We start from the raw sequence: 14,907 nt of genomic DNA on the forward strand, positions 1-14,907 counted from the left end.
CGTCGCGTGATGTCGCACAGGTACGCGCATGGCCCTGAGCGGCAGTCCGAATGTGCCTACCTACACATCGTTGTTTGTAATACTCGCAAGGAGGAAAATAAATTATACATTCATGGATACCTTTGTGAAAGCTTGAATGCCAAGAAAATTTAATACTTCATAAAATCGCGATTAAGACTTTTTAATACTTTCAAGGGCCTTAATTTTCCGACATTTGATTTACCAACTTTCAATACTACCTTTTCAATACCCCGTGAACACCCTGTGATGGCAAACCCGCTGATGGCTTTAATGCCCCATCTATGCTCTCGTCAAAGCCACCAGGCTGCAGTGACAAAAACAGCAATTTTAGCTCACTGAACACAGGAGGTACTGGTCTACTGCTGCTTCAATCAGTTAGTTTGTGTTATTGAGTATCTTTGGTGAATCCGAACTAACTCTTTTAAACCCCAAGGTCACACAATGACACAAACAAAATAACTATCTGTGGCAGTGGTAGACCAGCAGTTCCTGTGTTCAGCAATACTCAATCACTGTTTTTCTCAGTGGAGTCTGGCTTTGAAGAGAGCAACAGAGCAGCATTATTTTCCTGTTGGAAATCACCATCTGACATTAAGGTAAAGCATTGAAAATATTCTATATATAGCATACACTTAGAGTGATACTGACTTTTTTAAGTGGCTAAAATGCATGTTGTTGCTGACCCCTCCACATCAGTAGATTGCTTAACTTCTGTGTTGGACTCTAGCCTGCTTCTCCAAACTGGGGTCAAGCTGAATGACATCTACTGTATGTAATACACTGTCTGTGGATAAATACTCCATACAACCCCACTTCAAAAATTCTGAACTATCCTTTTAAGCTCTCATCATACACTCAGGCAATAAATGCTGTGTGGAATTCTGTGAGATTGTGTTTGCAAGAGTGACCCTAAAAAAAGTGCAACACTGCTGTCAAGTCCATACAGCCTCAGAATGTTGTGGACTGGCTCTCAGCAATACAGAGTGTTGACCAATAAAGACCTAAACAAGGGTGTAAAATGGAGGAGCATTCCTTTTATTACTGCCAAGTCTTTTTTGTGATGGATCATGATAAAATGAAAAGAACAGAAACTATCTTGGATGCTTCAAGCACATCTTCCCCCCAGCAGCACAGAAGATCTACACAATCAGAACAGTTTCAAGGTGGACACCAAAGATTAGGGTAAGCAACTCAGTATCTGACCAAATGTCTCCCCTTCTATTCCTGAGATATGACAGTGAATAATGGCGAGAAAAGTGTTTGATACAGAATATTATGATATCACAGTGAAGCTGACCTTTTGGTGACCCAATCATCTAGTAAATAGTGACTGATCACGCAACAAAATATGACTGGTGGGTCAGGCATATGGGACAAAAAGTGATGAAGCAGCGTTCCGAGTCAGTCATTATAATAATTAATAGACTACCTTACAGAAACCTTGCGTGAGTCTACGGGCCTTTCCCAAACCGCCCCCTACACCCTCTCCCTATCTACTTTCACTCTGTTTCTGCGTTAGAGGGTTCGATACATTTATTGCTGTCCCAAACCAACTAGTGAGGAGTGGAAGTAGGTTATAAAACCCTCCAACAGCAAGCCTGCACCAGTATTGACTTACGGACCATGTGCAATGCAGAACTGTGTTCATCATGAAAGACACTGAGAGTAGGTGTTTCTCTGGTGATCTGGAGAATTCAAGGATGAGGCCGATCACTGAGTTCTTTCTTGATGCACGTTTAATTACGAGCTCGGATCAACATGGCTACATACAGAAGCTATGTGATGATTGTGAACAGAGAGAGACACAGCTTATATAGGATGGTGGCATGTATACTATTACCTAAAATGGTGCCTTGACACATTTAACTTGACCTTGGGCCAACTAAAATTAGTCTAACTTGTCCATTCATCAGTAAGCCCAGCACTTCTGACGCCATGACGTCTGTCACAATGGAACATGATCCCCAGGGGGTCTTCAAGTATCCACTGGTCAGTGGAGATGTAAAAATACATACCAACAGATGCTTCATACAAATAAAGTTCTGTGCGACTACCCTTAGAAATGTAAACTGTTGAAACTACAATAGACATTTAATATTGTCATAAACACGTTAAAATCTTAAATACAACAATGTATTTAGGATCAAATCTATACCTCTCTAGTCTATAAAAACAGTAGTCGTGTTTATTTTATAGTAAAGTGTAACAGGAACTGTTAGAGTGAAAAATGCGAAGATGTTTACAAAAGTAAAAGACAAGAAATGTCACTGATGAATCTCAGGAATACGTTGTATACCCCTGTATGTTTTATTTATTAATTTACTTATTTATCGATGTTTCTTTTAATGGCAAAAGGATAATATCTGCTATCAAAATTCCAGTATACAGCAGCACAAATCAAATAAATGTGATACAAATACATATAAAGACCATACAATGGGAGTAATTTTACTTTTCTCCATGTTTACCAAATATAACAACAGCTCCATTTGCCACTGCATGCCGCTGTGTTTCCCGCCCTACACCTTGATGTAGGGAGCTTCATTCAGCTGTGAAGGGGACTGTAAATGGAGATGGAGTGGGAGTGGGTAGTGTCCAGTTTTGGAAAGGCCCTACCGTCACCCTCTCTGCCCTCTCTCTGAACACACACTCAGAGTTTGAACAGTGCTGTGGTGCTCGTCTCTGTCCTCTGTACGTAAGACTGTCCTACTGTCATGAATATAGTTTGCGGGTCAGGTGGTTGATTAACATATATTTTTAGCATCCCATTCATCTTTTTTGTATGATTTTATATCCACTCCTGTCCTGACACTACAAAATATTACAGCTCATCTGGTGTTCATTCTCTGCAGAAGCACCTCCATTTCAAAACAGAAGTTTTTGTTAATGTTTTGAGGTCAGTGCTTCAGTGTCTTCAGACTTTTGTTTGGGCATTCTTGATTTAACTCTCTCAACTTTTCTTCATCTTCAGTTTCCGTGTGCACACGTCCCTGCAGTCTCATGTCCTTTCATGGGGATTTGCGGGCATTTAGAAAGGAGAACAAAATCCGCACACTGAATTAGAGCTCCCAGTTTACTTTATTGACTAAAATACAACGTTTCGACTCAAATGGTCTTCCTCAGGCAACTTCAAAAGAATGAAATGGCAGGTGGCAGGTGTACATATATATAGGTTAAGAGCCAGGTGACATCCCACCCACGTCATCTGTCAATCAAACAATCAGACAGTCGTTCAGGTGAGCCATATATAGGCATATAATGGCTACTGCACGAAGGATTTGCATATCAATAAGTGCAAAGAATACAGATATACAAAATATACAAATTGTTATTGAGGAAACACACAATACAAAAGAGACAATTTAACTATTAGAAAAAACTATTAGAAAAAACTTTTTTTTTTTCAATAAAGTAAACTGGGAGCTCTAATTCAGTGTGTGGATTTTCTTCTCCTTTCTGCATGGACCCCTATTATCCAGCACCTGACCAAAAACAGGATTGGATGTGCGCACAACTACTCTGTCTTCTGATTTGCGGGCATTTACCTATGCTAATTAGGAACAACTGACACATGCTGTCAACTTACGAGGACAGCGGGATGCATCGTGATAAGAACACAGGTGCAAACAATTCTGCTGTTTAAGAACACATTGTGAATCTGAAGTAGACTTTTCTTAGGACTTGTTTTTAAGAACAAATACAAGAAAAAACTTAGGAAGCTATTGGTGAATGAGGCCCTTTATATTCCGTTATTATTTACATCTTACACAGCATCACAACTTTTGGGGAATCAAGGCTGTAGTTTTGCCAGTTTTATCAGCTTTTTGCGTTTGTGTTGTGTTGAACATTTTAGATCACTTTGTGACAGCTCAAGAAATTTTAGATGAATTTCCCAGAGAATCTGGTTTGGATCTGTAGTTGTTTATCAGTGGAGACTATTGGATTAGTCAGTTTTTTTTCTGGTTTTTTTTTTTTTTGGACACATAGTGGTGAATGTTTACACCTCTACATGTTCCTCAGGCTGCACAGAGGCAAAAGTTGGGTCCAGCTTTGGTTGATGGAATGGGTATACTATATGCAGTATGTATTTCTCTCTGGGATGGAGCAGTGACTGCCCCTTACCTCTTTGTTTTGTCAGAGGCTGATGATGAGTTGGTGTAAGAGTTGGCCTGGTGGGCGGGACCTCTGGCTGCTCCAGGAGGGGGTGGGGCTGCAAACAGGAAGGAGCTGAGAAATCTCCATACAGCCAGCAAAGGGTAGAGGAGGGTACCCAGGACCGCCCAGATCCCACCACCAGAGGACTGGACCACTGTGTTAGCAGGCCTGCCTGACTGCTGAAAGGGACAGCATCCAAATAACATTCAGAATATGTTATGTGACGCTCACAGACATGAGACTGCTGACCATGTGAACAACAGATACTGAACCATTCTTTTAAAAACACTATGACTTAAAACTGCCAGATTTTAAGAATGTCACAGTAACATCCACGAAGATCAAACAGATCCTCTGCTCAACACACTGTGTTAGTCTACTTGAATCATTCAGGCATGACTTAGGTACTGGGCTGCTGACTGACTAATTGACACAGTGAAGGCGGAGTCAGGTTTACTCACTGGCAGAAGCACGATGGAAGCACTGGGAGCCAGTTCCAGCTCCAGCAGAGTCTTGTTCAGGTCCTCACTGGTGAACTCCCGCCGAGGGAACATGGTCGCCAAGGAGAAGTTACCGTAGCGGTTTCCCACCTCCTGAGACAGAGCCAGCGCAAAACATTCCACAGTCATTCTGCATGAATGGATTTACAGTGCTGTATGGTTCACTTTATTCCACTGTCACATTACTCAAAGATGTGACTGTCTGATGTAGAATCATTTGAAAGTTACAGTTGTGTTGAGAGACTCCTGAGATTCTACAACATCAGGGGCCTGTGGGGCTCAACAGTATGGGAAAAAAAACTAATTATGACTTTTCAGACAAATAACCAACACAACACTGGATTCAATCAACATCTACACTGCTCTTTCATTAGGCCAGGCTTACATCTTATGATGAAATTAGATGAGTTGACTAATGAATGCACATAACATATCTTTATTTAGCTTACATTGTAACTAGAATTACTGCCTCGTGACATCCACGTACCACTCAAGTTTCTCTCTCTCACAGTTTATATCCATGTCTGTGAAAAACATGAATGCTTCACACCCATCTTCCCCTGGCAGCACCAAAGTTCTATACAATCAGCACAGTTTCAAGGTGGGCACCCAAGATTAGTGTCACCAATTCAGTATCTGACCAAATGACTCCCCTTCTGTTCCTGAGATATGACACTGAATAATAGCTAGAAAAGTATTTTATGCAGAACATTGTGATGTCACAGTAAAGCCACCGTTTGACCTTTTGGATATAAAATGTCATCACTTCATTATTTTATTCTATTAGACATTTGTGTGAAGTTTTGTCATAATTAGTATATGAATTCTTGAGTTATAGCCAAAAATATGTATTGTGAGTTTCTAGTAGGGGTATGTTTCCTCAAAATCAGCTCGACTAAAACAACGAGCTTCACCGTCTGTTACAGGCCACATTTTGGCCTTTGTTGTGCTAAAAAAAACCGGACATCTCTAGAAAAGTTTGGTCTCATTTTAAACCAGAGCATCTGCAGATTATTCCCTACCAGATATGTTATGGTTCACTAAAGTTAGGTACGTTACGAGACAAATTAGTCCCTGTTTTTGTTATCTTCACTGCCAAGCTCTTACTGATATGTGCTGGGTCCAGGCTGCAAGGCTAATTGACACTCATGACTCTTTCCAGGACAACCTGGGGCCCAGTGTGGTATCCTCCTCAATTCTTGTCTTGATAGCTAATAGAAAAAGAATGAATTTGCTAAAAAGCAGGAAGCATCCAACTACATAACATGCTAAATTCAGCTTTATTAAACGTCAGGTCTTTAGCAGGAAAAACATTTTTAATCAATGATTTTATCATCAAGCATTATCTTAATTTTATGTTTTTAACTGAAACTTGGTTAGACCAAGATAACAGTGCAGCTGTTCTTATTGAGTCAACCCCTCCCAACTTCAGTTTTATGAGTGAAACCAGAGTGCATAAGAAAGGTGGTGGAGTTGCCATTTTGTTTAATGATTCCCTCCAATGTAAGCAGATGTATTATGGAAGTTTTGCTTCTTTGGAATATGTGGCTCTTCGCTCTGCTCGAGCAATGTTCCTAAACATCTACAGGCCGCCTAAGTACTGTGCAAACTTTTTTGATGACTTTGCTGAGCTGCTGTCCATAGTCTGTATCGACTTTGTGTAGTTATTGAAGGTGATTTTAACATCCATGTTGACAACCCCCAGGACAGAGGCACTAAAGAACTGTGTTGTGTCCTTGATAACTATGGACTGATTCAGCATGTGACGGAGCCCACAGACAATAAGGGGCACACTCTGAACTTAATCATCTCCAAGGGTCTGAGTATTTCTGAGGTTGTGGTAACTGATGTTGCTCTCTCTGATCATTCCTGTGTTTTTTGGGAGTGCTATCTCCGTACACACTAATATTGAAACAGAGGCAAACACCAAAAGGTATATCACTGATAACACCAGTGAAATATTTATTCAGACTTTCCCTTCCTCGCCAGCTCTCTCTCTCATGGGTCTCAGTCAATGAGCTTGTAGAAGATTTCAGTTCTAAAATTACAAATGTGATTTGATGCATTGCGCCCACTAAGTTGAAGGTGGTCTCTGGTAAGAAAAAGATCTCCATGGAGAAATGCCACGCTGGTCAGAATAGAAAGAAAAGTGTATCGAAAAGCTGAACGCAGATGGCGAAAAACAAATCTTCACTTCGCATTTATAATTTGGAACTTAGAAATGCAAGGCGGTCCTTCTTCTCTGACATCATCACCAAAAACAATAATAATGCACAAGCCTTATTGCTACAGGCGACAGGCTAACAAACCCTCCCGTGTCAGTAGCCTCTGAACTTCTGTCCACCAGGGCCTGCAATTAATTTGCCTCCTTCTTCACTGACAAATCCAGCAAATTAGACAAGCAGTCATTGCCTCCATATCAGGTACAGGATATGTGTTGTCCGTGTGTCCACTTAAGACCAATTCAAGTAACTAGGATCCTCGGATCGGGTATCGGCGCCGATCACGTTATTTTTACAAAATCGGCATCGGTAATAAAAGATCGGAGGAATCAAAACAATAACAATGGCCAGGTTTTCCATCTATGTTGTTCATTGTTGCTTCCGCTTTCCAATATATAAAGTGTGGCGATCCTGTATATTTTATAAATATATTTTTTTTATAAGACAGTCAGCTGATGACTTGCTCACCTCCAGACACTGAGGTACCTCCAGACACACCCACCGGTGCTATCGGCAGTGGGATGGCTCGATCAGCTGAGCCCAGGTAGACCGGCCCCTACATTATGCCGCTCCTGGCAGTATGGCAAGAGACGCCGGCGAGTGAGAAATGAGCCATAAGCATATTCGGCCTACCACAGCATTTTACACCACTCAAAGTCCGCGAAATAGGTGTGCTTCCCCATGGAATATCATCCATCCGGCCACCGGCATCACCTCAGAGATTCCGCCACGGATATCAAGGGATCCTATGGAGCCTCCACGCCCGAAACAATGCCGGAGCGTTACGGCATTCACCCACGGTCCCATGAGTTGGCAAAAGCAACCGGGGGTTACTTTCCGTTTCATTATTCCTTATTTGGAACCTTCGGGCTGGGTTGATTTATTGTTTTGAAACTGAACTGAGTCAGAGCAAACAGTGGATTTTCTTTACTTCCTTGTTTGCGGGAAAACCTGGGGTGGAGATTTCTTTTGTTTAGAGAACTGTGTGGATTGAACTGAATTGAACTGTGATATGTTATTTGGAAATCCCGGAATGGAGTTTTTTGTTTGAACTTGATTGAACTGACTGAACGGAACGGAACATTTCTTTTCTTTGGTGAAAAAAATATATAAACTGATTTTAAACTGATTACTGTTGTGTTTGAATTTTTGTATAGTATAGTGTAATTCTTTTGTTCTACAGAAACCAGGTAAAAACAATTTAATTTTGGTGTTAAGGGACCTGTTTTATGGGTTTTATGGTTTTTTTGTGGGGTTTGACTGAGTAAAAGAAAAATATTTGTTGTGTCAAACCGCTACAAAAGATATAGGCCTATTTTGTTTGTTGAAGACAAGAAAAAGATATTGAATTTGTTTACATTTTGTGCTGCTGAACCACCGATAAGCTTTTTGGATACTATCTAAATAAAAAACAAACCTCTCCCTTATGGAACAACTTGGATGCATTCTTTTTTTTTCTTTCTTAAAGCTATAGTGCGTAACTTCTACAGGTCCGTAAATGTCACTTACTAGAGGAGATGACACAATGCTGATTAAGCCGATCGGCTCCTCTAACATCTCGCGGTATTTTTCAATATATATAATTTTTAGTATGCGTGTAGACCGGCGACATTCCCGCGCTGGCGCACAGGAAATGCTTCCTCACAACAAGAAGGGAGGGGGAAGACGAGCAGAGAGTGTCACAGCAAGAGGTAGAGTGCAGGTAGAAAGTGAAAGCAACATGGCGGAGAAGCGGCCGAGACACAGTTCAGAAGTGGATCCTACCACAAAGAAAAAGCCTGCATGTTCGGCTGAAGGTCTATTAGCAAAGAAGGAAAGTGATTGACGGTGAAGGCAAACAAGGATTTGTATTGGCGTCGCTTTTCCTCAGTGGAGAGCCCTGAAGGAAGAAATTGGGCTGAGGGCAGACACGGATGTTGCCTTGCTGCTGTTTGATAAGTAAGTGACTTGGTTTATAATTATATTATGAGTAGTATGAGTTGCTGTTACATGTACTGGACCTAGTACTTTATTATTTTCTTGGAAATGGTGCTATGAACGTAATGTAATGTTAGCAGCCTGGTGTTCGCCACGTTGTGTAGCATTGTGTACACGGTGTGAAGCAAGTGTTACTCTGTGTACACGGTGTGTAGCGAGTGTTACTCTGTGTACACGGTGTGTGGCGAGTGTTACTCTGTGTACATGGAAGTGCCGCCGGCTTATTAGTTGTAATAACGCATTATCCGCTGGGAGGCGACAGAAGTTACGCACTATAGCTTTAATGCTTTGCAAAGTATCGGATCGGACTCAGTATTGGACTCGGTTTCAAAATAAAGGGCTCGTATCAGATCGGATGCAAAAAAACGTGATCGGGACATCCCTACAAGTAACATAACACAAGTTTATCCGATCAACTTTAAAAACCTGGAGGACATTATACAACATCTGAAATCCACCACCTGCTGCCTTGATATTCTGCCAGCAGGCTTTTTCAAAACTGTTTTTAACTGCATGGCCTCAGATCTCCTACAGATTATCAACACATCTCTTCTCTCAGGTGTCTTCCCACAGACCCTGAAAACTGCCGTCATCAAACCACTCTTAAAAAAGAACAATCTAGACACCTCAGTAATGAACAATTATAGGCCCATATCAAACCACCCGTTTATCACTAAAATCATTGAAAAAGCTACTTTTCAACAGCTAAACAACATGTCGGTGAAGATTCTCAGTCATCCAGGTCATGGTAATTGTAACTGCTAATATTGTAGACAACTGGACTTGCTTGCATTTCTTGAAGACGTTTCGCCTCTCATCCAAGAAGCTTCTTCAGTTCTACAAGAAGCTTCTTCAGTTCTAAATGACTGGTACAAAGTTGCAGGCTATAAACCCTGTGTGGGGGGGAACCCTTGCAGAGTCGTAGGGGTCACGTGAGCTCTTAGTTTCAGAGTCGTTAAGGTCACAATGTGAGTCGTTGAGCAACATGGCCACCGTGTGAGTCATTAGGGTCAGGTGGGACCAAAAAAGTTAATAACTTACAAATTATGGCGAAAAGGTAGTTTCTTGCAACCCTAGAATTAAGATAAAAATATTCACAAACGAAAAAACCCTCGGCACGCACAGCAGCGCAAGATGACAGATGCGCGACTCAGTGCACGTCGGGCTTTCTATTTCCTTGTCGGAGATGGTGTTGCGTTCAAGGTCCCCCAAAAAAACGGGAGAAAAAAAAGGCCTAATATTGGATTTTTTTTTTTTTTTTTTCACAATCGAATCCCGTGCCATCGAACGAAGCTTCGAAGCTTTGAATTTTTTGGGTCAGCCCTAGATCTTAGTGCAGCATTCGACACAGTCGACCAACGACTACACCATATTACTAGACCGACTGAAAAACTGGGTGGGACTTTCCGGAACAGTACTAAACTGGTTTGAATCCTACTTAAAGGACAGAGACTACTTTTGTCTATAGGTAATTACACATCTGAGCGGACGAAAATGACATGTGGAGTCATTCTGGGGCCTCTTCTGTTCAACATCTACATGCTCCCACTGGCTCAAATGATTGATTATTAAGATATCTTACCATAATTATGCAGACACACAGATTTACATAACCATATCACCAGGGGAGTATGGTCCAATACAAGAATTGAGTAAATGCATCGAACAAATCAATGGTTGGATGTGCCAGAATTTTCTTCAACTGAACAAAGATAAATCTGAAGTAATTGTTTTTGAAGCCAAAGAAGAAGGATTGAAAGTCAGTGCTCAGCTTCAATCTGTAATGTTAAAAAGCACAAACCAAGCCAGAAATCTTGGTGTAGTCATGGACTCAGACCTGAATTTCTACAGCCACCTTAAGACAGTTATAAAATCAGCCTACTATCACCTGAAGAATATATCAAGGGTTAAAGGACTGATGTCTCAGCAGGATTTGGAAAAACTTGTCCATGCATTTATCTTTAGTAGACTCGACTACTGTAACGGTGTCTTCACAGGTCTCCCTAAAAAATCCATCAGACAGCTGCAGCTGATTCAGAACGCTGTCCCCAGAGTCAAAACCAAACATGGAGAAGCAGAATTCAGTTTTTGTGTTCCACATATCTGAACAAACTCTCAGAAAACTGCAGGTCTGCTGCAACTCTCAATTCTTTTAAATCAGAGCTGAAGACTTTTATGTTTGCCGCTGCCTATTACTAAATCAAACTTGAGGCTTCTGATCATTATGTCACACTGCACTGTATCTGTTTTAGCTTTTTTTTCTTTCTAACTAAACTCTTTTTAATTAATTGTACTATTTTATTTCCAATGCAACACTTTCTGATTGTATTTTACAACAATTATGTCTTTTTATGTTGCCTTTATTGCTTTTACTTGATGTATGTTTTATGTAAAGCACTTTGAATTGCCTCGTTGCTGGAATGTGCTATACAAATAAACTTGCCTTGCCTAGCCTTGCCATCTTGATTGTAAGGGAGCTGGAGGTGACAATTCCACCAGTCGCAGCTGCACAGAGGTTTTGTTCTATCTGCCACATGGCATCATGCCACGTGGGGAGCATTCCAGGAGTGGATTGTTGTACCTGCCAGATTTGGGGATTTTTGATTTGGTCATTTTTCCTTGATATTTGTGCTTCTACCATCAGGAGGAGGGAGGGCGGTCAAATGTTTTTTTTTCTTTGTTGGTTTCAATTGTGTTTATTGTTGTTTATGCATACTACGTTGTGCTGCAGCCTATAGATTAAGTTAATACTGTTAAAAGTCCAGTTATGAATGACATGGGTTAAGGTTTTTGGCTTTTTTTAGTTATTAAAAATACAGTCATCCTCATAATTATATTGTATCTATATTTCACATACAGTGCCTGTTAGCAGGAAAACTCAATCTGCTCTGTGCGACACGCTGCTGCTCTGTCAGCAACGAATGGATCATGTATTTCTGAAACTTGCTATGGTACATCTGCTGGCGCATCTGCTGGAATTACAAGTCGACAGTGGCTGCGATCAGCATGGACGGCTGCCTGGCAGAGATCTGCACTGTACTGAGTGCAATCTTCTAGTTTATTATTTATTTATTTAAGAGTAAGTGTGAGGAAAAGAAGAGTGCAACATCTGTAAATGAAAGCTTTGCAAACTGTTCAACAAGTAGCTTTATCAGACATGCAGGCTCCAGTCCATTGAGCGCAGAAGATTGAACTAAACAATTTACCCAACAGAAGACAACATGGTTGAATGTAACAGATTTACACTGCAGGTGGTAGTAACTTCAGATAAGGGCTTTCAGCATGTTTAGACAGTCAGACAGTATTTCATCAGAAAATGATACTGAAGTTAAAATCCCCCAGTTCTATATTTAAAATCGAAGTTATTTTATAGTAACAGTAAAATCAGGGTTTCTAGGGAGAAGAACGATCTATTCCCCAAGGAAATCATTAGAAAACCCCAAACATACCAACAAGTAGAATGGTAGAGACAGTATGGAAATACGCTGGTAAAACAGACCTGAGCAGCAAATTGCCGAGCCTCCTGCAATCTGCTCTGTGAGGGGAACTGGTTGGTGAAGGATGAGCCGTCTGGGAGGCGGAACTGTATTCTTGCTATGGTACTGATCAACCACACACACACACACACACACACACACACACACACACACACACACACACACACACACACTTTAAAATTCAGCACATCTTACAGAAGTACAAGGAATTTGTGTGGACAGAAACTATCTTGTGAATCTCCTGTGTCCTTGTGTTATTACGGATTAGTAACAATCATGTAATCATGTTAATCTTGTTGGTTGGAGTAAGCCTTTAATTAGTGAATTTACAACAGTGAAAAAGCATTCAGACCATTTGACCTAAAACCTTTGAGAAACAAAAAAAAAAAAAAAAAAAAACTTTTTATGGTGCACATTTTGAATTACTTGAGCAGGTACAGCAACATGTCGTAGTGTTGGGCGGTATGACCAAACATTTGTGTCGTGGTATTTTTGTTTAATTCTGATGGTTTAAGATTCTTCACAGTATATTACAGTATTTTCCCACGTTATGTGGGTTTATAGTTTTAATATTGTCATACTATGAAGCTCACTACCATACTAGGATCTAGGATCAAGTGTTGATTTGTAAAGATCACAAATCATTAGTTTCATGCTCTGAAAACTGCCATTTACATTTTGAATTATTCTGTAAAAGGGGGTGGTGTGATTTACCACGGGGTATTTGCTCAGATTTAAATAATCTATTTAAAGTCTAATAGATGTCACAGCCAATTTGAGCAAACACCAGATGCCAGAAAGAGTAATTTCCAACAGCTTGAGTTTCCTCACCTGCTAAAAGCCACTTTTGTTTTTACTCACTGGCGTAGCCTGCAGACTGTAGCTTTCCTGTCAACCCCGCATTCCTGTTTACATAACTCAGAGGGAAGGTGACATGTTGCTACACCTCCGACTTCAGGGAATTAGGAGGATTTTCCAGATCTGTCATTTCTCCATCATCTCCGACTCTGGCAGTGATCATGGTGTTTGGAAAAGGGCAGCTGCAGCTAATGTTACGAGAAAGCTCTGCTGTGTCGTCTTTGAAGTGTTGTGTTTTGCTTTTTAGTCAGACACACATAAGTAGGATTTTTTTTTAAAACCAAAAAAGCTTCTCAACAGCAGACACAGCTCTTCTCTTGGGCACAAGTTTCTCTGGTGCCTCAGGTCTCTTTCCTCATCCTTCACAGTAAGAGGGCTACGCAGTTAACAGGGTTCCCCTCTCTATATGCTCTATGCAACTGTCCCCAACTGTAGTGCTCGTTGCGGTGAACACTATAATGTATTTTGCTTCTTGCTGAAGTGTGGCAGCAATTGTCTTAGCTATGCTCAGGTATAGCGGTATATAAAAAATTACTATCATACAGGAAATTATAACCGGTACACTGCTCAGCACCACTATGCTGTACCTGACCTGGTTCTGTACCATCTGAGTGTCCTACTAAGCTAGTCTAGTGAGCCAGCATGCTCTAAAGCTGAATGGAATGAAGCCATTATTAATGTTATTGATTTGCTCCCTCTTAGCAATGTGCACCCTTACATTCAGAACTGAATTACTATGATTTTATTAAGAGCGAACAACGAGTTTCGCTCGTGGCCTCTTCAGGTTTCGCTCAACAGAATCAATTCTGTTGAGCACGGGCGAAACGCATTGTTCATTCTTCATAAAATCACAGTTATTCAATTCAGTGTGCAATGATTTATGTTTTTATCTAAGATGTTCCTGCAGCCTACCAGCACCTGATCCTTGAGACTGGCTGTGCAGAGGGAGTTCTGTTTACATATCATTACTATTATTCTTGTCCTGCAACTACATGACAAACTTTCACATGGAAACTTGATTCAAATTAAAATATATGCAGCTATCTTAGGAATGGTGTGCTTTTGTCAGATGTTTTATATCATTCATAATTATTCATACTCAAATGAATGGAAAGAATGTTCATACCTGTAGTTCGGTTCATTTAGACCAGACCAACAACAACAACAAAAAAAGAATGTACATTTCATCCTGCAATGCCGGCAATTAAAACATACAGTTTGGATATATATTACTCCTTTGTCTTCATGAACTTTTTACCTCCTCTCCCTTAATAATGTCTCCTTCCTGGCCTCCTGCTCTGCCTGTCTGGCCTGTACTAGAGCCTGCTTGGCAGCCTTCTCCTCCTCCTGGGTTTTGGCATAGCGGGCTGCTCGGTCAGCTCGGTCCTGCAGGACAAAGGGGACAAAAGTACAATATGTCTGCATTGTTTCAAACAGTTGCAACAGTTCAAATTAAAGATAGCATCTGTATTCTGTTCTGTATTACACAGGCTCTGCCCTCTACTGGAATCTATGGGTAATACTCTCCTCCAATCCTGACGTGCATCTGACCACTGAATTTTGTATAAACGTTAACTGCCCAATCAGGACATGCCTATACGTTATGTGTGGACCCCACAGTATATAGGGCAGTACACAACACTGCTCGCCATCCTGTTCGCCATCCTGAGAAAAGAT

At 40.9% G+C, this 14,907-nt stretch overlaps 1 protein-coding gene across 2 annotated transcripts in view; it reads right to left on the minus strand.

The window, feature by feature from the left end:
* The window catches only part of ubxn4 (UBX domain protein 4), a 47,754-nt gene that overhangs the window by 1,688 nt on the left and 31,159 nt on the right, over positions 1-14,907 (minus strand). The window contains exons 9-12 of one of the 2 annotated variants that reach the window (XM_050049919.1): positions 14,489-14,616; positions 12,375-12,477; positions 4,638-4,769; positions 4,144-4,352 (exon numbers count right to left, since the gene is read on the minus strand). In XM_050049919.1, the coding sequence (XP_049905876.1) occupies positions 4,144-4,352; positions 4,638-4,769; positions 12,375-12,477; positions 14,489-14,616 (572 nt within the window). Of the gene's footprint in view, positions 1-4,143; positions 4,356-4,637; positions 4,770-12,374; positions 12,478-14,488; positions 14,617-14,907 lie in introns of both variants that reach the window. The other variant, XM_050049918.1, reaches the window with a different exon arrangement.

The sequence above is a fragment of the Epinephelus moara genome, chromosome 7 (assembly GCF_006386435.1).
Source record: "Epinephelus moara isolate mb chromosome 7, YSFRI_EMoa_1.0, whole genome shotgun sequence".
Taxonomy (NCBI): domain Eukaryota; kingdom Metazoa; phylum Chordata; class Actinopteri; order Perciformes; family Serranidae; genus Epinephelus; species Epinephelus moara.